Source organism: Coturnix japonica, chromosome 9 (genome assembly GCF_054131305.1).
Source record: "Coturnix japonica strain WE chromosome 9, WE-NBRP24, whole genome shotgun sequence".
Lineage (NCBI taxonomy): Eukaryota > Metazoa > Chordata > Aves > Galliformes > Phasianidae > Coturnix > Coturnix japonica.
In genome coordinates, this window is record NC_140671.1 from 25,563,508 (window position 1) to 25,585,949 (window position 22,442).

The following is a 22,442-nucleotide window of genomic DNA, read 5'->3' on the forward strand; positions in this document are numbered from 1 at the left end:
CCAATCAAACAACATTATGATAAAGTGTTTATTTATTTTTTTTAAATATCAAATTTATTTTACACATCAGTTTTGTTGATAAACAGACTCCCAATATTAAAAAAAAAAAATAAAAATAAAAGAATCAAGTGTGTACTACTTTGGGCAGAACCACATCCCACTGTCTGATGACACAAGCACGTTTCCCTTCAGCCACCCACAAGGACAACTGCAGTGTGTTCAGCCCAGAAAAGTAAATGACACAAATGCAACCAGCTGTAGGATTCCTGAGAATTGATTCCCTCAAGTTCCTGACATGAGTTTGTAAAACTCTTAAGCTAAAATGCATCAGTCAAGAAGTAACCCAAACCACTACGCATTTGGATCACCAACTAAGCTACGTCTACGCAGTGCAGGAAGAAATCTGAATGCTTCAGAAGGGAACAATTTACACTAAACTGACCCTGTTTCCCAAGCTGATCTCCAAGAGAGGATGGCAAAAGGCCCCTCTGAATCAATATTCGATTCCTGCGGAGCCACATGGCGCATCCAAGTCTGGTGAAGAAACCCCTAGGATGTGTTCCTCCTTTTGATCACTAATGGCATAGTGTCTGAAAGAAAACTTACCATCAAGTAAAATATTGCTACTTCTGAGGAAGGGAAATTACAAGGGGGTGAAGGCAGACAGACAAAGAAAGAAGGGAACATCTCTTGGAGGTACAAGGTTAACAGCCCTTGAGACCAAGAGTCCAAACAGAACATCAAGCACGGTGAGCAATGAGGCAGAGACTCACAAAATGCAGCACTGCTCCGGTCTGCCAGCAAATGCCTCCTGCCAGACTGCTTTGTGCCCAGACACTACCAAGTATTATTTCAATGCTCATCACCTCTAAGCTTGCCAGGCAGCATCATTTACAGGAGTACACAGTCAGAAAGAGGCCAAGGAGATCCCTTCGGGATCTCAGGAAAAGAATACCTCTCAGCAACCAATCATTAGGTATGGAACCACAGTGGCTTCAGGAAATATCCAGGAACACACTCAATGGACCCAGAGCAATCACCACAAGCACTGCCATCTTAACAAAGCACGTCCAGTGTTGCTGTATTCTCTGTACACAGGGAAATCATTTTGCCAAGCTGATGTGACAGCTTAGTGTGGAGCACTGATGAATGAAGAGTGTGAAGAGCTTTATTTGAGCACAGAGCCCATTCACGTAGTTCCTCCAAAACCTGAGCAGCTTCTGGCATTGTATCTTTATTCCTACACCAGCCAAAAAGCTTTAGCACACACACAAATACAAACACTCCTGCTCTGCCACCCAGAGGAAAGCTTGGTGAAGGGTCGTGGGCTAAGGATGTGTCCACACAGCAGGAGACACACACACATACTGAAACAGAAGTCAACTAGACAGCAATCGCTCTTGTGTTTTATTTTAACTCAGACACTCAGCACCATCCACATTTTCTCTGATGTAAATCTTGATTCTGAAAAGCCAAAATCACTGTCTAATTCAGCAGCACGTGGCCATTTGCTCAAAGCGAGGCTCTGTGAAATTAGAAGATTTAGATCACCAGGCTCAGAGCAACTTGATAAAAGAGCAGTACAAATATTCATCAGCGGGGGGACATGGGGGCCAGGCTTTGTTTCTAGCAGTTCAGAGAGTTACAGAAGAAATTCTAATAGTATTGATAAATGCTTCAGTACAGCTTAGGCAGAAAGGCAGATTTCAAAACCTGTATTTGACAAAGAATCAAACTGAGCACTGAAGCAAGTTTGCTGATGCTCTAAAGCCTTTATAGCATAAATTCTGTATCTGCAGTCTAAGTAAACATGGCTGTAAAACTAGAGCCTTTAACCAGTTTGGTGCAAAGCAGCACCTAGCTACTAGCAATTGCTTCTAAAAACATAAACATGTAAATACAAAAAGGGTATAATATTGAATGGCTAACATCTGATGATTCAAGGAGCTGGCAGTAAATGAACCCGCAGACATCCAGGGGGGCCAACCTGCAGCTGGTGTCGTTGGTGCACAGACCACATATACCAGAGATGGGCTCTGACACCAAGAGCCACAGTGTGAATCAGGAGCAGAAACACTACTATGAGTAAGGAGGCTCTGGAGCTGAGCTCTACTCCCGGTGATGCTTTTGGTAATGAACGGGACGTGAATGGGCCTAATATTGAAATCTTATTTCCTAAAGTTTCTAGAGAGATCTGATGACACTGTCTGCACTCCTGCAGTAGTCCAAATGTTACCCTTTACAGAATGGGATTTTGATTATTTGGGGTGCTCACCACAAAGAGTACCAACAAGCTTCACTGGGGGTCAGCTCCTACTACTTGCATGTAAAGATCAAAAAGCTGTAATCCCGCCTCACTGAATCCTTTTGAACAGAGCCAGCAGGGAATTACCTGATGCTGCTCGGGCAAAGGGTCCCAAAAAGCCAAATGCTGCTCCCAATGCAAGCACAGAGCAATGCCTGCTGCTGAGACCGCCAGTAGCGCGATATAAGCCAAGTCTGTCTGGGAACACCAAGCCTCACTGGTACATCCACAACTCAAGCAAAAGCTGCTTCCAACAGAGGAATGCCTTACAGCTCTTCAGAAAATAACCAATCCCTTGCCTACCTAAGCACCTAAGAAGAATCTGATGACCACCACTCAGACATAAGACTCTGCAGGCTCACAAATGAAACCAAATATGTGTTGTTTTTAAGCACTACCCTACACAAAGAACAGCTTGGCATACAGACAGGCAAACTTGCCAAGGAGCAGGGAAAGAACACCAGGGAGAGGTCCGGGACAACAACAACAACAAATGAAACAATGAACAAGTCATGTTTCCAGCCATTGCTGATCAGCCACTTCAGGTCTAGCTCCAAAGGAGAAAGTTTAAGAAGAACGCTTCACAGGGAGCCACTTCGGAGTTTCATGAGTGAGATTAAGTTCCTAACTTCAAATTTGGTATCATATTTCAACCATGCTTTCCTTCCCCAACCCCAAGAGTATTTTGAGGCTCTGCAAAACCCCCAAAGTAGTTCACCTGAAGAAAAAGTATCTGGTAAGGGCTTCCTCAGAGAGTCCTAATCAGGCAGGCTGCTCCCCAAGGACCTCCTGGAAGGCTCTGATAGCTGTAACGCAGACATCATGTCAGCGTGTGTTCCATAAGCCCTAACTGGGAGCCCTCTTTACGAGGTATTCAATTAGTAGCCCATCAGGCACTGCAGGCGTTCCACAGTTGCTGAGAGGCTGATCATCCCCAAACATCATGATAAGCCAAAGCAAAGCAGAGTTCTTCATTCTGCTGATCACAACCCCATGCAGCACATAGAGAATCCACCTTCCTGGGACATATGCAATTAAAAGCCATGACATGCAGTTGCTTTGTTACAAGGTTTCACCATCAAGGTTTCGCCTTAAGTGGTTGAGATTGTTCTTTTGTAGTGAGAAGCATGATATGGGCAAAGTTAGGGGGAAAAAAAAATTAAAAATAAAAGGTAAAACACACTTTTCCCCTTTACATTTCCCCTCCCACCTACAATTGATATCAGCACATCTTCAAGTCGGTACATCTCTTAGTTTTGCTTGAACCAAATTCTATCCCTCCCCTTTTTCTCTCCACCCCCTATCCCCACAATGTAACCTTAAACACACTGGCCCAGGAACATGAAAGGGTTTGTCCAAAGCAGGCAAAAGTTTTCCCCATGCAAACACAAACCCATGCTTCCAAAAATGCTCAACACCCTCCCATCCTTTTGCAAAGTTTTACACACCTGTGGGCACCTGTAGTAGCTGCCACAATTGTTTCAACAGCATCACAGACATTTGGCTATAAGGTGTAGGAGAGAGAAAACGGTACAAATCCAAAAAGCCCATTTAGAAAAGTTTTGCATCTGTGCCACACCAGACTGAGTGTGTGCCCTTTATAACAACACCATCTGTCATGCCTCTCCATTGGCTGCACACATACACACACTCGGTTCATCTCATAGTCTGCTCTGCGCTGGACAGGGTGCTGATCTTAATGGCTTCTACTTCTTATTCATAACACCAGAGCTTATTCAAAAATTTTGCACTCAAATAAAAACATTAATTTTCATCCAGTATCTATAATTAAAAGCTATCCAGTCCACACAATACGAGGACATTTTCTTCTTTTCAAAAGGCCAAATCTAACAAGCAAAACAGAAGAGACAAGTTACTTCGGCTGCAAATAATTAAAAACTCCAGCTTAACATTCTGCTTGTACATTACGATGTGTAATTTAGATAAGTCTTTTAAAAGTCCCCCTCTTCCACAGTTAGGTAGGAACAATAATACTCTTGGCTAGCAAAATGAGAAGAGCAAGATCTACATTCCCATCTGCTCGTTCCAAAGCCTCCAGAGCTTCTTGTGTGGTAAAGCCAGCACCAAGGATTCGATCAACATCAGATGCAGGGAAAGCAGGTGGTGAAGCAACCAAGGGAAGTTCTGTGGACTCAGTGGGTGGGCTAGGCAGCGGTTCCTCACATCCACCCACCAACGCTGGGCTGTCAGGAGCAGAACTGCTGCTTCTCTCAAGTGCTCTTGTGAGTGATGCCCAAGTGTCTTGAGATGTACCTTCATCCAAAGAAGGCTGAGAGGAAACACTGCTCTGTTCCGGCAAAACCTCTGCCTGCTCAGAGCTCTCTTGTTGGTCAGATATCCCTGTAGAAGTCACCACAGTCAAATCTCTCTTACCTGAAAACTCTGGAATTTGTAAAGCATCTTCTCCAGGAGCTGATTCCATGTGAATGACAGACCCAAGACTAACACTTTCTACGCCAGAATCACAAGGCTGGTTCCCCTCTGCTTTTCCACCTTCAGATCTCACGTTAAAGGAGGAACTACTCTGTTGCTGGCCATCTCGATCTGAGCCTTTCTGCTTATCTTCAGAAAACCCCTTCCGTTGTACTTGCTCTTTGTGAACCATTTCCAGCTGAGAAACTTCAGATGTAAGAAGTTTACATTCTCCTTTACAACTGATCAAGAGTTTGTGAAGCTCTTTCAAGGCTGATGCTAGAGAAAAACATGGCTCTTCTAAATGTCTACCCAGATCTGTGCCCTGCTGATGAATGATGGAGGGGGAAGAACTGTTTTCAGCTGTTAAATTGGACAACTCATTACAATTTTGGGGGATTTCACCGGTGCTTTTAGACTGCAACACATCAGAGGTGGAAACTGCATCACTCGGGGAAGTTGCAGACTTCACTGACTCCACTTCCACAGAAGAGGCACCTGAGTTCAGGTCAGATGCCCTTCCATTCCTTACTTGCCACTTCTGCTTGATTGCTGAGATGTGCACTTCAGCTACAGAATGCTCAGCTGTATCCACTTCCATATCCACACAACTACAAGATGTTTGGATATTATGCTCTTTCACACAGGGAAGATCTGCTTTCTCCAGGCTACCTTCTCTCATTTCTGCAGGAGGAATTTCTGGCTGGCTGGCTGTATGGCCCTCTTCTTCCACCTCACCAATTTTGCCAGGATGTTCTGGGTCAGTTTTGTCAGTTTGTTTCTCCAGATGCTCAAACTTCTCTGGTTCTGTCAACATCTGATGGTTTATGGCGAGCTTCTGTTTTCGATCCTTTAGTTCTGAAGGCAGAGATGCATCTTTTATTTGCCCAAGCTCATCAGTGCTGTCAGACAAACTATTTTCTTTTGTCACTTCCAACAGAGGTTCCTCACCACAGTCTTGTTCTGTAGTGTTACATTCCATTAGACTGTCAGCAAGAAACGTTTCGCCAAGTGTCTCCTGTGAAAGGCAAGCTGGACTGCAACAATTCACTTCCTCTGTCTGAAGAGAGTGGTCATTATTTGCCAAGGAAGAGTTATTGGAAAGATGCTGTAACACAAGAGGATGGTCTTTTCCTGGGGTGATCAGGCATTTAGTTGAAGACTCAAATGACTTGATGGCTCTAGGATCAATGGGCTCTGTGAGGCTAGATTTGGTTGAGCGTGTTGAAGCAGGGGCAAAGAGAGATCGATCAAGTAATTTATTTGTGGGATTGCAGATTTTAGAACTTAGTCCTGAAGACTGGACTGGATTTTCAAACCCATCAGAAGCTGGTAAGGAGGGCATTTCCAGTGAGGTAGTTTCTTTGTCACTATTCTCTGTATGAAAAGATAGGGGGGAAAAAAATAAAAGAATTAGGACACAGAAGCAGCACCGTTTGCACAGAATCACAGAACTGTAGGAATTGGAAGGGATCTCTAGGGATCAAGTCCAACTCCCCTGAAAAGCAGGCTCCCTACAGTAGTTTTCAAGGATCCATGCCTTTAGAACAGAGGATAAAATGACAGTTTACATATCATCTTGGCACATTTACCTCCACTTGGGCATTACTCATTAGAGCACCACTGTATCACTAGTTACTGCAAGTTGTTAAGACAGTCCCAAGTGCTCTAAATATAACCAAGTGCAAATCCAGCAACTACAGTCCAGCTGCAGACACTTCATTACTGACAGTGACAGACAAAAAGCCAGTTCTAGGGTAATTAGAGAGCTCACAATTAGAGGATACTTAAACTTCAAAGTGAGCAATTAAATCACCAAGAAGATGATGAAATCCCAACATCCCTGTTTATTTTTCAAAGTAGAGCAATCTAAATTCCTCTTTGCAACACAGAAAGCAGGCTTCAGTGGGATACGTGTGAGCAGTACTTCATATGGGTGCTTCACAGATGGCTTGAACAAGCTGAAAATAACTTCAGGTTTTCTTTTAGCCATAACCTTCTCTTTAATCAAGACTTTAAAACCTCGTTACTTTTTCATCTGTATATCAGTGCAGCTGCAACAATGGCAGCAAAAGGTATCCAGAGAAGCAGTTTTTCTTCTCCAGTACATTAAGATGGTTAGAAAACGATATCCAGATATCCATCCTTCATATGATGTCAGATGGAACTGAAATTGTGGGTATAAAATTACTTGGGGAGGCTGTAACATAATGGCTGCATTCATCAGTACGCTGCTTCAAGAAAGCAGTACTCAAACACACATATAACAGCACAATGGTATTTAAGCTCATCAGATCCACTTCAAACTTATCTTAAGATATACAGTTTTGGAGCAGGTTCCAGTGGTTTGGTTTGTGTATATGTGTGTACGTGTTGTATATAAATTCCTTAAACCGTCAAAGAATTCACTGCCTCCGCTCAACAGAAGCTGAGGCAACAGAATTGTTTTAGGTAAGCAACAAGCATCACTTGGAAAGCACAGGATGGAAGGTCAGAGTTACAGGGCTCTCCTTTGCATTAACAGAGGGGCCCACCTTTCCTCATACATGCAGCCCAAGTTTGCTGCCTTTGGCTAAGTGAAGCAGGATGTTCTCCCACACTCTTAAACAGGTTCATAATTTCACATTATGTGGGTTGCTCCCTAATAGCTCAAAAGGAGGATGGTCTTGCTGCGAGTACTGTGAACGCTGTTAGCGAAAGCTTATGAACTGATGACTATAAATACCTGGTCTGTGGCCCACTCCAGCTGCAGTAAACACACACAACATGCATCAAGGCTTCTGACGTTCTGTTTGGATTAGGAAACAAACACACCAAACTCATGTTAGCATTCAAAGCACACAACATGCATGGTTACAGCCCTCCAACAGCTCCCCTCCCGGCCATCCGCAAAGACAGCACATGAGCAGCAGGAGCTCCTCACATTCCCTGGCTTCCAACAGGAGGTCTGCCCAGGCGATTCACCATATCAAATCAAAAGTACCTCTGCTAAAGAACAGTTGAAAGGTTGTTCTGCATTACCTAAACTGCAGTGTGGTCTGCAAGTGATGCACGCGCTTGACAGCGTATATGCAGCACAAGGCAGATGTCTAGCAGCGTGCTTGCTTGTTCCCTGCACAGCCAGATTCAGGAGGCATGCTACAGTGAAATGAGGCATGAAAAATGGCATCTTAGAACGTGCTCCCAGCTGCTACTACTCTGCAGGGGATCATGCCAGCAAAGGCAAGAGAAGATGAGCAAACACCAGCTTGCTGCAAGTGGGAAACAAAGATCCTAGGGCAGAAACCCCAAAAAGGAACTGCTCTCTGAGGTACTGAAGAACAAAGCAAAGAAACAGACAGCCAGAAGTCAAAAAGCTCACTGCTTCCTACTCCACGTGGAGGACAGATTAATCGCAGACCACTACAGGAGCACTACAGTGGGACTAGGTATCAAGCTAGACTAAATAAGTGAGCTTATCTTGCTAATGGTCTAGTCTTGCAAATATATCAGCTCTCAACGTTGTTGTTAAATCACCAAGTTGACCTTTGCTGAAATAGCACCCGCTCTCCCATTACAGTTCTACTCTGTTCTGTGTCACATAGCCAAAGAGCTGTTCAGATTGTGCTGTATGATTTGTTGCATATTCTCTCCTTTGCATCCCAAAGGTCTCCAAGCTCAAAGATCCCAAGCACATACAACCAATTAACCTCAAGTCTTTCTCCTTTTACAGATATCCAGTAGTACTGGAGAGCACTAACCATGCTCACACACAGCCAGGATGTGCCTTCTGTTCTGTATTGTGGAAGAAGTCTGCCTTTTTCACCTCAGACACTTGCTTCTTTTTTTCTTCTCCATGGGATAAAAACAGTGCACAGAATGCTGCAATACCACACCTCCAATCAATAAACATGAACCTGTCACTGTACTCTGTACCAGATCAATCTTTTCTCTGGGTTGCTCATCTGACCTTAATGAAGCTACAACAACTTGGCATGCTGGCATATTTAAAATCCTGCATTACCCTGCACATTTTCAGACTGCTCATCTTTGACATGGCTGGCAAAGAGGCTTGTCACACAGAACACAGATGAAAACAAGAGAGATCCTTTTTTATTCAGCAATATTACGTTCAAGCTCTCCTCCAAGCCAATACTTTAGAGAGGAAACAGAATGGCCTTTTCACTCTGTATTCAGGGTCTAACCATAAGGGAGTCCACAGCCCCTCTGATGGCAGAAGCAGCTGGTGTGCTGCCAAGTGTTCCTCGGCACACTCATTCTGAGACTCAGTGTCATCCTCTTCCCAGGGAATACAAAGGAGCTGAGTCCCAGCCCCACCCATCTAGCCAACACCAGGAACAAACTCTTCTCCACAAAGTGCATCACTAGGGATGGATTCCTCCCTGTATTAGGAAAAGTCTGAATTGCACATGTGGAGGCAATGCCTTTCTTACATCAAGTCTGCCTGGATGAGAAGCTGCACATGGGATAAGCTCTTGAGAACTCTGATCACCTGTAGATATACAGAGTGATTTTTTTTATACCACTTGAGCTGCTACAGAAGATCACAGGCTTTGTGGGAAGCTGAGGTTCCTTGATGCTGCATTATGATCTTTCTCCCCCACTCTTTACAGCCTTTTCTCTTGCTTTTTTCTGGTGCCATCTAGCAGCAGTTAATAGTTTTGGAAGAGAGCGAGAGGGTCTGAGTTCATATTCTGACACCTCAGAATACAGGTAACAATATTCCTGCAAATCAGAGGCTTGTAAAAGGTCCATGGCTTGCGTAGAGTCCATCTAAAGAAGACCTGCTTTAATTTTGTACTTTACTGCTCCACAGGTATTAAGTGAACATACAAAAGCAAGTTCCCATTCTCTTAACCTTTAAGTTCCTCTAGGGCTCACTAGCAATGGAAATGGTAGGCTGTTGATCAGCCTGAGCAAAAACCCTCCTTGTTTCTAGAACTGTATTGGTATATAAGCAGCTTTAAGTCACTTTAGACACTTTTCATTTCAAAGCACTTGTCTAAAATGCTGTAAATTACAGAGAGACGCTGTTTCAGGTCAAGAGGTTTGCTTTCTGATCAATCCTTTCAGCAGAGAACTAAGTCTAACCAATGACAATGTCTACAGTTTTAACTGGAGAAGAGCTGATCTCCACATTTTCCAGGTTATGTGAAGAGACATGAGCCCAATCCATCAAGTTTGACCTTCAGGAATCTCAAAACTCAGCAGGGAACAAACCAGGACAAATTTCTGTTGATCCTCTTTACTCGTTGCAAGTAAAATTAATAAGCATTCTAAGACTGGTTTAAAAAGTCAAACATATTACTCATTTCTTGCTGGTATACTCAAGTATGGCCTTCCACTGGGGCTTTTCTATGTGTGGGAAGCTAACATGTCTAAAATTGAAGAAAAGAACTCAAAAGAATGTGCACTCTTCTTATGTAAGCCAGCTTGTTTATCAGCAAAAAAAGAAAATGTCACTGATTACACTTTGGACAGCAGCAAGTGGTTAAGTGTTAAAAAAAAAAAAAAAAAAATCAGTGCATTATAACTTTATTTTCTCTCTCTCTTTGTATATGTATACATATTTATATGCACATAGTTATCAGACTTGGATTTTTAATCATGTTGCAGTTAAAAACTTGCAAGAAAATAATTCAGGAAATCAACTTTATCATCTTAAGCATAGCAAAATGTTTTGCACATTTCTAAAAACTGCTGTGAAGTTGTGCTGTCTTGGAAAAATAGGTGGGCATAAGCTGCTGGTTAACACACCCAGATCGTCGCAGAGGGGCAGCAATCAGACACTGATGGAGTCTCAGACACTGCACATGTAAGACTCAAGTAGTTGCTGAGTCTGCTATTCCTTCTGCACTAATATCTGCATGTACTGCTAGGGCTCATTTGTTTTTGTACACTGTAGCTATTAAGAATTGGATTGGTGAAATTCACAATACTGCCCTTGTGCGAGGTTGCTAAAACAAAAATAGCTGCGTTGTGTACCTGCCTAGGCACAGCAATTCAAACCAGGTGAACGGGTGCCAGAGACAGCCACTTATCTTTGAAGACCAAGGTATCAGAGCTGCTAGAAAGCTGCAAGGAGAGCACAAACTGAACAAAAAGCATGCCCAAATTCCTTTGTGTGGACAGATTTTGCTATATAGAAAGGAAAAGATTGGTGCAATTAGATGCCACAAGCAGAAACAAAGCCCCTTTCTCTCCACCTTTTGCTCACTGATGCTGCATTAGGCTACATCTAGAAACTGAGAAAAGGAGAAGGGATCTTCCAGTGCTGTCAACAGGCATACACAACAAACAAGAAAACCAAGCAGAGAAAGATTTCAACTAGGCTCATTATGATACCTGCTTCTTCTACAGACTTCTGTATTGCTTCTGCTAGTTCCTGGTCTGCAATCTCCTCTGGCCGCACGTCTTCCCGCCCGGCCCCATAAGCCAGCCTGGCACACTCTGGGAGCTCACCCTCTGGGAGGAAAGTGGTCTTTGAGCCGGTCGTGCCAATTACAAGTACATTCTTCTTGAGATCGATGGAACACTGTGAAAGAGCATTGAGACATCAGAGGCCTGCACAGAGCACATCAGTACCCAGGGAAAAAAAAAGAGATAAGGCTGAACAATCCATTTCCAACAGGAGTGGCTCATGGTACTATGCAAAAGAGATAGAGAGCATCAATTATAAGCAGAGGCCTCCATTTGATTTGTTTTGCATTTAATCATTCAGTTGAAAAGCTCCAAGTGCCTTTGATCTGAGCAGAAAACTTCAGGGAGCAGCCAGACATCCTATACATACATCCGTGATGTGCATCACAAAAATATACCTTTCGTGACTGATCAAAAAATTATCTACTATTTTATCTTCACAGAAAATCACATAACATTCCCAGGTATGGTGCTTACACTGTGCCTTGGAACTGAAAAATCTAATAACTGTTTCAAAACTGGTTTTGCTACCTGATGCCTTTTAAGCATATCCAGCCCGAGAAGCATGTCCATGGGCTGCTCTTCAAGGATGGAGAAGGAACACGCCAAGAAATCCCCTTCAATCTGAACCTGAGCTGAAATACAAGGGAGAAGAGTCATCACCTTGAAGCTACAACGCAGCACATTATGTTCTGCTCTTTCATCCTGCTCATTCATCATTAGTGTGCCCTGGTGGCGCAGTGGTAGGAATGCCGCCTTGCAACACTGGGGCCCGGGGTTCGAATCCCCCCTGTGGCACAAGTGGTAGAAGTGCCACACTGCTACACAGAGGTTTGAATCCCAGGGGTTGGACTCGATGATCTCTAAGGTCCCTTCCAACCCACACAAGACTATGATGATATAATGATCCCCTAGGAAAGGCTTGAACAGTCACACTGGGGAGAGCTGACATCTGGACTCTGATCAAAATAAGCCCAGAAGTGGACAAACACCAGGGATTACAAGGCCTACATTGGTCTTGGATAGTTAACTATTGTCAAAGCTGTTCCGGTCTTAGAGTCTTTAGTACTGCTCATCTAAGCCTCCAAGCCAGAGCTGGAGTAGCTACATACATTCATTAGAGCACAAGCCTAAGAAGCAAGAACAGAAAAAAAGAATCATTTTTTTCACATAACAGGGACAACCTTCTCTTATCTAGAAAACCTGCCCAAATATGCAGACCTCTCCTCCTGGAAGAGTATCAAACGCTCCACCACTGTGGAACGCTTCCTGTGCAACTCACACTGCCCAACAGGAAATACCCTGCTTTTTAACCCCACTTCTGCAGTTGGAGTGAACAGTTTCTCAACTGCAGGAGCTGCAGGTTCCCTCACCTAAAAGAATTACATGAAAAAGAAGGCTCAAGTCAGAACTGTTGCTAAAGCTAAGAATGGCAGTACTTACCTAAGTGCACTCTGCCAATTATTTTCTGAGTGCCCACGCCTTTAGCAATGCCAGCCCACCGCCGATCCACCAGCCTCATTATGTTGCACCTTTCAGCACAAGCTTGGCTCATAATGGTCATCTGGGCACCTAACAGAAACAGAACTTGCATTGAGTCTTGACAGGGCATCACAAATTAAACATCACTCTCCTGGAAGGGCTTAAGATCTTGGACGCAGAAGCTGGGAAACCACCTCACCTGCATTAAGCAACTGTGTCATGGCATAAAAGGCTTTGAATTTACAATTTAATTTGAATTTACAGTCACAGATGATCACAAACAGTAAGGTACAAACTGCTGCATAGCTGGAATAGCTCTGAGTACTTGGACGTTAACATGGCGGATGGGAGGTACAGCATTAAGGCTGGCAAAGTTCCTCTATCTGTAAACTGATATAAGACGCACACATAGCAGTGACCATTTTGGCATCGCAGCAGTCAGGCACCAGACATTCATAGGAGCCTTGACCAGGGCTGTTCAAGCACTTATTTGTGCTGCTCCACAAACTGTCTCCACAACTGACTGTTTGCCTCAACGCTCAGACTGTTCTGAGATTTTAATCAGGTGCTTTAAAATCTTGTAAAACGGTATTTTATTACATAAAAGGAATATTTAAGGCAAAAAAAATTGATTGTTTAATCTCTCATTCAATGAAGGAAACGAGAATGGAGAAAGAGGTAAAAGCACAGGAGTAATTCACCTGAGTCGACAAAGGCTTTCACTGGATGTCCATTGACTTTACAGTTAATATAAAGCATCACCACCTGGCCAAAGCTCTCAGGTGCCTCTTCCATTGCTATCGTCATATTTTCTTCAATATTTTGTTGCCTGAATTGACCAGAGAAGAGAGAAAAAAAACAAGAAGAAAAAAAAAAAAAATCAGACCTCTCTCATTAGCAAAACCTCATGAGCATCGCTCTGATTACAGACCTGGTAATCCCACCCGCTGCAGTTTGCATTAGCTACGAACATCATTTTTAAACCACAACAAACATCGCTTAGCTAAATATAGCCTTCTCAACAGAAGGATTGCTAGGAATGATCTTGGCTTAATCCAGACATACCAAGTCACTTCCCTTGCACCTTCCCACACCTTGCACAACTCACACTGTGGCACACCTGATTACCTGTCTGCAAGAAATTTGTCATCACAGAGCTAACATGGAGAGCTTGTAAGCAAAAACTGGCATATGTATTAGTCACTCTGAAGGAAACAGGGCATATGATGAAGATGTTTCCAGTAGCCACAACACTGGGATCCCACAGAGCAGCTTAACATTAAAATCCTCCAGCGTTTCCCTGGCACTTTATCTCTCTCAGGCAAAGGAAAGGAGGCTCATAACTGAAACTGCAGCGAGAACACTGCCATGAGCACAAGCCTCACTGCAAATTCAACTCCACAGATAAAAAACATTTATTGAGAAGCTCATTGTGGCTGATAGTAATCTTGAAAGTGATGGGTATCCATAGTGACTACATCTCAAATAGCTTTATCTATGAAAGGACAGGGGATTCCCATTTTAATGTCATTTCACGTTTCCTCCCCAAAAGGCAAAGGTAAAATCAAGCTCCTCTCATGCATTTCCTGTAACCTTCCCACAACAGGACGGGTAGATGTGGGGCTTTTTTTGGTGCAGGAGGAAAACAGCTAAGAGCAGCTAACAGTGGCGTGGTGGCTCACATGGGAGCTAAAGCCCCCTGCTACCCCAGCTTGTAAAACAAATAGCCTCACATTGTAATGTCCTTTGCTGTTCCATCTTACATCAGATACAGTGCAGTTGATCTGCAGGTTCAGCTTTCTTGCTGAATCCATTATTTTGTTTTCTCTGTTCTTGACGCCCCACTGAAGGATGGAGATATGTCTCAAGAAACTGTGATGCCTGCAGGAACTCCCAGTCAATCTCAGGCAGAGGACAGCTGATTAAGCAAGAGTTCAAGTAAGCTGAGATACTAAACAGGTTGTGAAATCTTGGGACTGCTACATGCCCAACTGTTACCCAACAGCTGCACAATCTTGGACATATTCCCTTTATCTGTCCCAATTCCCCCTCATGTACTGAGCAAGGAAAGTGTTTCTTTGCCTCCAAGCAATGATTTATCTACAGATTCATGCACTGTATTCAGCACTGCTATGCCAAGCCATTATCCAGTACTAACACTTTGTCAGTCATAATGCAATAATGACTTAGTACAAAGTAATTTTGGTTATGATCAACAATAAGCCCATGTCAGAAAGACATTTCCTTATCAAGGACAAATCTGCAAGCCATTTTCCAGTTCAAGGATTCATCACCCCATTTAAGAAATCACACCTCACCCCCATGTAAATACATGTGGAACACAGACAGAGGGAGCAAGGGCTCATGAGCAGAACATGTTTCTAGAGACCTCTTCTGACAGCAGTGATACGCAGAGTCTGGAATGGGAGGAGACACTCCATTGCTGTGCAGAGAGCCCACGTCAAAGACCCGCACAGGATCTCAGGTTCAAAACACATCCAAGGCACCTAAATACTACCTCCGAAGGACGCAACTATATTCAGTAAAAAGCAAACCCAAACTCACTGCTTCCCACAACTCTTCATTGGTTTCAGTGGCCCAACTTAGACAGCTTTGAGACCTCACACATGTGGACAGCAGTGCTGCTGCTTCATCTGTGCACAACCACCCAGTTCCTGATCCTACTACTTGCAAAGGTGGCTCAAAGCACTACCCTGAAGGCAGATTTCTGTGTTAAGGCAGGACCTGCTTTCTGAACACACTCCTTGCAGCCTCCAAGTTGCCAGTGACTTTGGTCTGCTACCTTATGTCTTCTTCTATTTTGGCCTGTGCCTCAAGATCAAAAGGGTCAGCTGAATACAGTCGGATCCTCTCCTGCTCCCGTCGGGCTCGGTCCTGCTGTTGCTCCAGCAATACCCTGGTAAATTTATCTGCAGTAATAAAGAGATACAGGAATACTTTTTACTATTAATTACTCATACAAATCATGTCCCGGCACAGCCAACAATTCATTTTGCATCAACATGCACTCTAGGATAGAATCAGCAGCACAACAGGCTTCATCTGAAGGCAAGCTTCTGGTTTGAAATGTGCATGTGTATCTTGAAAAACTTCCAGCAGACGGAAAAGTGAGATTCTTAAGCCCAAGCAACACAAGTATTGTAATTCTTAAAGACGCCTGCCACTGCAATCAAAAGATGCTAGAAGGGATACTTAATTAAGGAGGTTTAGCTGCATGCTTTTCAGGTCTCCATTTTTTGGATGGCCTCTGACTATTTTTTACTGATCGAGCATATGCCAAAGAGAGTTGGCGATAAATTAAGTTCTGTAAACACAGAAGGTTGTGGCTTTGCTTCAAAAAATGCAATTCCCATCAAGGAACTTGCTGGATCAGAGACAGTTACACACTCAGGAAAGCATCTGGTGGCTGTTTTAGTGCTTTTTATTTAGTTAGGTTTCCACAGCGCAGGTGCTTTCTGATGTACCCACAACACATGCAGCACAGCCACATGGTACACGTCTATTCAGACATTTGGACATCAAATTTAGAGCAGATAAAACCACTTCCTTCTGGTATCCCGCTGCAGAGACTTGGAACCAAAAGTGCACACCTGAGATAAAGCTTTATGTGCATAACAGACAAAACAGATCAGCAGGTGAGCCAAATCTGGGAGTCCTGGGTTTAACATTGCATTTCATGCCAGAAGCAGCACATTCTCCTCAGGGCGACGAGAAAACTTTTATGTACTACAGATGCAACGCTCAAAGGAAGCATGAAAAAACATCAGAGCACAACACGTGTTAACTAACAGGGACTTGAGCAAAAGTAAGAAGTAAAAAATGCAGTAGTCATCAACACCCATGTGAGCTCCCTTCTTTAACAGATAAATCAGTAGGATGTGACCTTGAAAGGGAGAAAGTCTCCCACTACATGGTCCTTCTCTTCATTCATTTCCGAAAGCTCAACCAGATTTTATTTATCTAGAGGCCTGCAGAGGCTTAGAAGGGCACCATTCAATGCCCAAAACACCATTCTTCATACTTAAAAGGGGACTTGAGTTCAAAGCTTTAATCAAAGAATAAGACAGCAAAATCAGCTGCAGAGAAAATTAGGGACACTGTACTAGAATTCATCTGTGCCACAGGAAGTGCCCAAAATACACACTTTCAAGATTAAGAGAGATGAAAACATTTATGACTCTTCCTAATGAGAATGCTCCCTAAAGACACCAACTATTTGTTCCTTTTCCACTCTCTCCTTGATGCCTGCTACTTCAGCAGCTAACCACCACAAGGAGAGATGGTCTTAGAGCTCACTGCCCTCAGTGGAGCTCTCACTCAGCTCTAGAGTGCTGCAAACACAACACGTTGGTGGAAGCAGTGCATACAGAGACTCTTAGCATAAAAAAAAAAATCAGGAGCTGAGCCACTTGCACTCACAGAAACACAACTAATCCATGCATATATTTCAAAGTAGGGGATATGGGCTGTCCAAAAAGCCAAGCTGGAGAAACATACCCAAACTGCTAGAAAGAGTCTTATTAGAAAGAGAGGAACTCTGTCCACAGTGCTTCCACCTGGTGCCTTGTATGAGCACCATTAATAAGCTGGCAGTGAGTAGCCCAGACAGCTTAAAACACGTGGCTATGTAGTATTGGAACTGGGCTCAGACAGATTCTGAACCACCTCATGCAGCAAAACCAACCTACCGAGGTCTCCACTGAGCAGCGCCTCTGCCAAAGGCGGATTGCGCTCCTTCAGCAGGGACAGCTCATGGGGATTGGAAAGCAGCATCTCCCGCAGCAATGCCGGGTTTTCCAAACCCTGAGGGATCAAAGGCGCATCGGGAGGTAATGGGCGAAGACGCTGTGCTGGTGGCTGACGCTGCTGAGCCGATGTCCCAGGAACTGCAATGCTGCTGAAGTCTATCCTCGGCAGGCCTGGAGGAAGAAGAGGTCAAATGTACCAGTGCTTCTTATTTGCAGTTCTGCTAAACAAACTAAGTAAAATAACTATGGGAAGGATGGGTCAGTCTTAATACTAGGCTATTCGACCAGATCCTTTTAACAGCAGTTTACATCAGAAGCACTGCCACACAGCCAGGTTACTGGGTGAGGGATGTTGGCACTGATTTATGTAACTGGCCTGCTCTCCTGCCTGGCCTGCTGTGTCCTCAGAAATACACTTCTTGAATCACAGACTAGTCACTTCCAGATTCACAATTGAGAATACCACAGAGGGAACACAAGGCTGAACCCATTGCCTAAAGCACTTCTCAATCTCTCTGACTGAAAATTAAAAAAGAATAAAAAACAGTGAGTCCTTCAGATGCTCAGAGCAAACACATCACTTCTTACCTTGGAAATGGACTGAGGGCCGTGACTCTACAGCCTCTTTCTGTCGTAAAATCACCACATCTCCATCTTTCAAGCCATAGGAGGCCAGGGATCTGTTGTTGTCAGTGAGAGGCCTCTCCGCATAGACTATCTGCTCATGGGGAGAGTGCAAGGAGAAAACAAGTGTGACCAAGCAGATCAGGATGGGATTTTATTTCTTTCTAGAAACATGTTTCAGCCACTCCCGTGGGCCCACCTCAAGCCTCAAAACAGGTGTGCAGTCCTCAGCACGCGCATAGACAAGTCCTGCCCAAGCACCTTGACCTCAGGCACAGGCAGACCTCAACACAAAGTGGTTGGACAAGTACCCAGCGTTTGTTCTATCCAAAGCCAGCAGCCACTTCCCAAAGCCCAGCATCTCAGAGAAAGACTTCTCTCTTAATTAGAGGCCAAGATCTTTGAAGGAAGGAACAGCTTACATCAGAACTGTTTGCCACATTTCTAAAATCACATCCCTGCTACTAACCAAGTCATGGCTGCTTCCCATATTGTTGCCGTCCTCCAGCTCTGCATTTCCTAACCACAGACTCATCTGTATACATGCAGGCAGCATCCATCAGGACAGATATTGAACTGAATCATCTACAGATCAACGATTTCCTCCATTATCCAGATCACAGCTCCCCAGAACAACCCATGTTCACAAAGAACTCTGTGATTAGCTCAGCCACTTCTGCTTTGCTTCAGTGATGTAAGTCCACTCAGACTGAAATCATCAGCCTCCAAACATCCCACTGCAACCAGTGGCACAAATCTATTCCTTTGGACTGTAATACACAAAGTGTATTTCTATTATGATTTTCTAATCTGACTCAACAAATAAAAAACATACCGACATAAAAAAAAATGAATAACCGCCAAGGGAACATTTCTACTAACATTAGATCCGTAATACCTACAGATGTCCCAAATTACTCCCATGCTTTCCTTGAAATGTCAACAGGCAATTACTGCAGACGTGCACCATCACAAGACTCGCCTGTGACCAGAAAGACATTCTGGGCTTCTGATTCCACAAAACCCTTGCCACTGAGATAAAACACAACCCAAAAAAATAAAGATGCTCTTTAAAGGAACAGAAGCTCCACTGAAAACATGTCTTTGGCATCCCAGTAACCACATCTGCTCAGCATTAAGGCTTCTGTGCCAGAATCATGTGAACAGGAAAAACAGACACCATTAGAAATAAAGATGAAGTTTCTACCCTCTCAGTAACTACAACATCAACGGTATTGCACTCAATTGGCTTGTGAGTCCCCCTACAAAGTGAATACAGACCCACTTGCAAACTATATTAAGGCATGCAGACACTGCTCTGCTGTTTTGCAAGGTATTACTGGCTCGTGATGGGCACATCCTCTCAGATGACCATGCACACCACAAACAGCCTGACTCCTAGCACTGCTGTCTGCTGAGAAAGCAAGCTTGCATCAAATCCCAGCTGCACACACAAATCTTAATCACTCCACATCCATCAGCAGAGTGGCTTCATACACTTTTGACCCATTCCACTTTGCTGCTAAAATAAAATGACTTCATTTTGCTGCGTTCCAATTACCCACTTTGCAGCATACAGTGAGCTGTAAGCCAGCCAGGCACCCAGCACATGCTCCTCCAGAGATAACCCAGGCAAGGAAGCAGGCAGCCACACCACACACCAGGTGGATTCTGCACAGTGGCAGCGGGGAGAACATCTTCATGGAGCAAGGAAGCCCAGTCATGAAATCAGTTGTCACCAAAGTAAAGCTCATACAGCAGGAATATTTCTCTTTCAAAGAAGCCCACAAAGGCTAGAAATCTGACCCAACACACACACATAAAGAGAAAAAAGATATACCACCAACTGACAGAACAACACAGAAAACTGAGTTTTAACTCCAGATTCCCTCTTCTCCAGAAAAGGCACCCGCTTGATGCAAGGGAGAAAACACAGTGAGCTATATTTCTTCCCCTCTGCTCTCCATGCTATGTAGACCTCCCCTTATCAACACAACCCACCTGCAGCTGCACACACTATCTTGTGCCACTCCGCAGTCCTCCACACCTCAAGGCCACGGGCTTCACGATAAAGACTCAGACTAACACTGTGTGGTTTAGAGCACCCCGCACGGTCTTTGCTATTAAATGCATCACCTTTTTTGTACCAGGAAGCCATCCATAAAGCAATGAAAGCCACGTGAAGTAAAACCAAATTTGGTGGATGCAACACAAGGACCCACAACACCCCCTGGTTTTGGGGGATAGTTTAGGCATGTAAAATCCTTCAACACAAATGCTTTGATGATAATTGATGTTTCTGTAGCTTTCTTTCTACTCAGGATCCAAAGAACACTGCATAAACACTGGGCAGAAAGAGTAAGTGAAAGAACAATGTGTGCCCCGGTGGCGCAGTGGTTAAAGACGCCGCCTTGCAACACTGGGGCCCGGAGTTCGAATCCCCCCTGTGGCGCAAGTGGTAGAAGTGCCGCTCTGCTACACAGAGGCTCGAATCCTGGGGGCTGGACTCGATGATCTCTAAGGTCCCTTCCAACCCGCACGAAACTATGAAACAATAAATTTACATTTGGAAAAAAAAGTTTTAAAAAGGAAACAGAATAATGTATAAATAGACAGATGAACAGAAAGCCAGCGGAAGCACTCCTGAAGAGCAGAGTTGACCTATGTTACCTGTAGTCCCTGTAATCACAAAACTGCAGCAGTGCAAAGACTCAAAGGGAACTCCCACCAAAAGCAAGTATGTTAGTACATGACCCCTCCTCATCCTGAAATAGATGCAGAGCTGGCAGGTCACTGTCACACAAGAGGGGAAGCTCTGAAAACAAGGTCACTGAGGCACCAAGCACTCACAGCCCCTTGAGAGCAGAGAACATCCCTGTCAAACACCAGGGGCAGGGACTGGCTGTCACCTGCTGTAGGGATGTTGGTGCCTCACTGGCTGTAACACAGCACTGCAGGCAAGCCCAGAAAGCAGAAGCCCTACCATATACCACTGCTTTTTTCCTGGCACAAAACCCACATAACCCCAATTTTCTCCTCCTGCTTTAGAAAACAAGTTAGGCAAGTTTCATTCCTGGGCTAATTAATAAAAAAAGCCTGCTTCAATACCGTCCCCTTTACACTTTCTCAGGAGCGTCTCCCAACTCAAACCACTGTCTATAGCTGCACCTGGCACACACAGTGTTGAGCACAGGTTCTGCTGCACAATAACCCCCACACACTGGAGTGTTGGTCTCAGAACCAGAAGGCACCGTGCCTTTCTTCACCATGGCTAAGCAGCAAAACCAGCGCTTCACAGGGGCAGAGGAAAGCAGCCTGAAGCCAGGTGAGGCACCGGGAACCTGCTCAGCAGGATGTGCGGCTTTCCTGTCTCACAGTCCTCCTTCGCTGACTAATATCTACTCAACTAGAAAAACACTTTCTTCAGGTAGAGTGGGAAACGGCTCGCGAAGCAAAAACTTCGGGGGGGGGGGGGGGGGGGGGAAACAAAAAAAAAACTTGACAAACTTTACCAAGAGCACTGAGATGAAGCGACAGAGCTGACACTGCCCTGCCCGACAGCCTGCAAACATACGGTGACAAAAGGCAGACAGCAGGCTGAGAAACTCCCTCCGGGGCCCAGCATCCCCAGCAGGCCGCAGCCCGGCCCCGAGCAGCTCTGTGAGCCCAGCACCGGGCAAGATGGGGCTGTCGGCATGTGGGCGCAGCACCGTGCCCACAGCTCTCAGAGAACGGGGCAAAAGCCTCCAAACGTTCTCTGGAAAGAGGGGGAGCAAGCGAGGAGCCCGCGGGCAGCCCGGCCTGCCTCCAACCGGGAACCGAGGGCGGAGGACGCGGAACCGCCGCCCCCCAGAGGGAGGCAGGGCCTCGGGCGGACACCGCGCACCCCCGAGAAAGCAGCGCGAGAGAAGCGGCCCCGACCTGACTCTCGGCCGCCGGGATGCCGGACTCGAGTTCGCAGAGGGCGCGGAAGTTCTGCAGCTCGAAGTCGGCGTCCACCTGCAGGGAGAAGGTGAGCTCGCTGCGGTCGCGGCGCAGGCAGAACACGGTGAGCAGCATGGCCACCCGCCGCCACAACCGCCACAACCTCCGCCCGCCGCAAAGCGACACCGTCGCAAAACGCCCCGCCGCCGAGCAGCGCCGCTCGTCGCAAAGCGCCGCCCGAGCCACGGGGGCGGCCCCGCCGCGTCCCTCCGCCCACCGGGTGCTCACAGCCGGCCTACGCTGTGCTCGGGAAACGACGGATGGCAGGAAGGCCCTGAATAGCTCAGGGCATTTACCGCTGTAACACCTGGGAGGGAGGGGGGCAAGAGGGGGAATTTCACAACCATAAAGACCACAGAGAAGGTCTGGTGGGAGATGTGAACGTCCGGGACTGTCTTGGACAGAGCGACCGTGAAATGGTTCGG

At 45.2% G+C, this 22,442-nt stretch overlaps 1 protein-coding gene across 5 annotated transcripts; it reads right to left on the bottom strand.

The window, feature by feature from the left end:
• Positions 1–14: 14 nt before the first annotated feature.
• Positions 15–22,128, bottom strand: LOC107323516 (protein DDI1 homolog 2). 5 transcript variants are annotated; one of them, XM_015882697.3, is made up of 10 exons: positions 21,955–22,128; positions 17,998–18,127; positions 17,350–17,580; positions 15,444–15,570; positions 13,342–13,469; positions 12,602–12,730; positions 11,690–11,793; positions 11,084–11,273; positions 7,464–7,526; positions 5,984–6,115 (listed from the first exon to the last, which is right to left on the bottom strand). In XM_015882697.3, exons 1-9 carry the CDS (start codon positions 22,090–22,092, stop codon positions 7,510–7,512), a joined length of 1,194 nt encoding a protein of 397 aa, XP_015738183.1. In that variant the 5' UTR covers positions 22,093–22,128; the 3' UTR covers positions 5,984–6,115; positions 7,464–7,509. The 5 variants fall into 5 exon arrangements, with proteins under 5 accessions (XP_015738181.1, XP_085364914.1, XP_085364915.1 ...); XM_015882695.3 differs by lacking the exon at positions 7,464–7,526 and having other exon boundaries at positions 15–6,115; XM_085508788.1 differs by lacking the exons at positions 7,464–7,526; positions 21,955–22,128 and adding an exon at positions 19,885–19,903 and having other exon boundaries at positions 15–6,115.
• Positions 22,129–22,442: the final 314 nt, after the last annotated feature.

Excerpts from the sequence above, each read along its gene's own strand:
- LOC107323516 (XM_015882695.3), bottom strand. The coding sequence starts at position 22,092 with ATGCTGCTCACCGTGTTCTGCCTGCGCCGCGACCGCAGCGAGCTCACC. Across the intron at positions 18,128-21,954 it reads TCCCGGCGGCCGAGAGTCAG|ATAGTCTATGCGGAGAGGCC; the intron begins GTCGGGGCCGCT and ends CCCCATGAGCAG. Across the intron at positions 12,731-13,341 it reads GAAAGCCTTTGTCGACTCAG|GTGCCCAGATGACCATTATG; the intron begins GTGAATTACTCC and ends TGTTTCTGTTAG.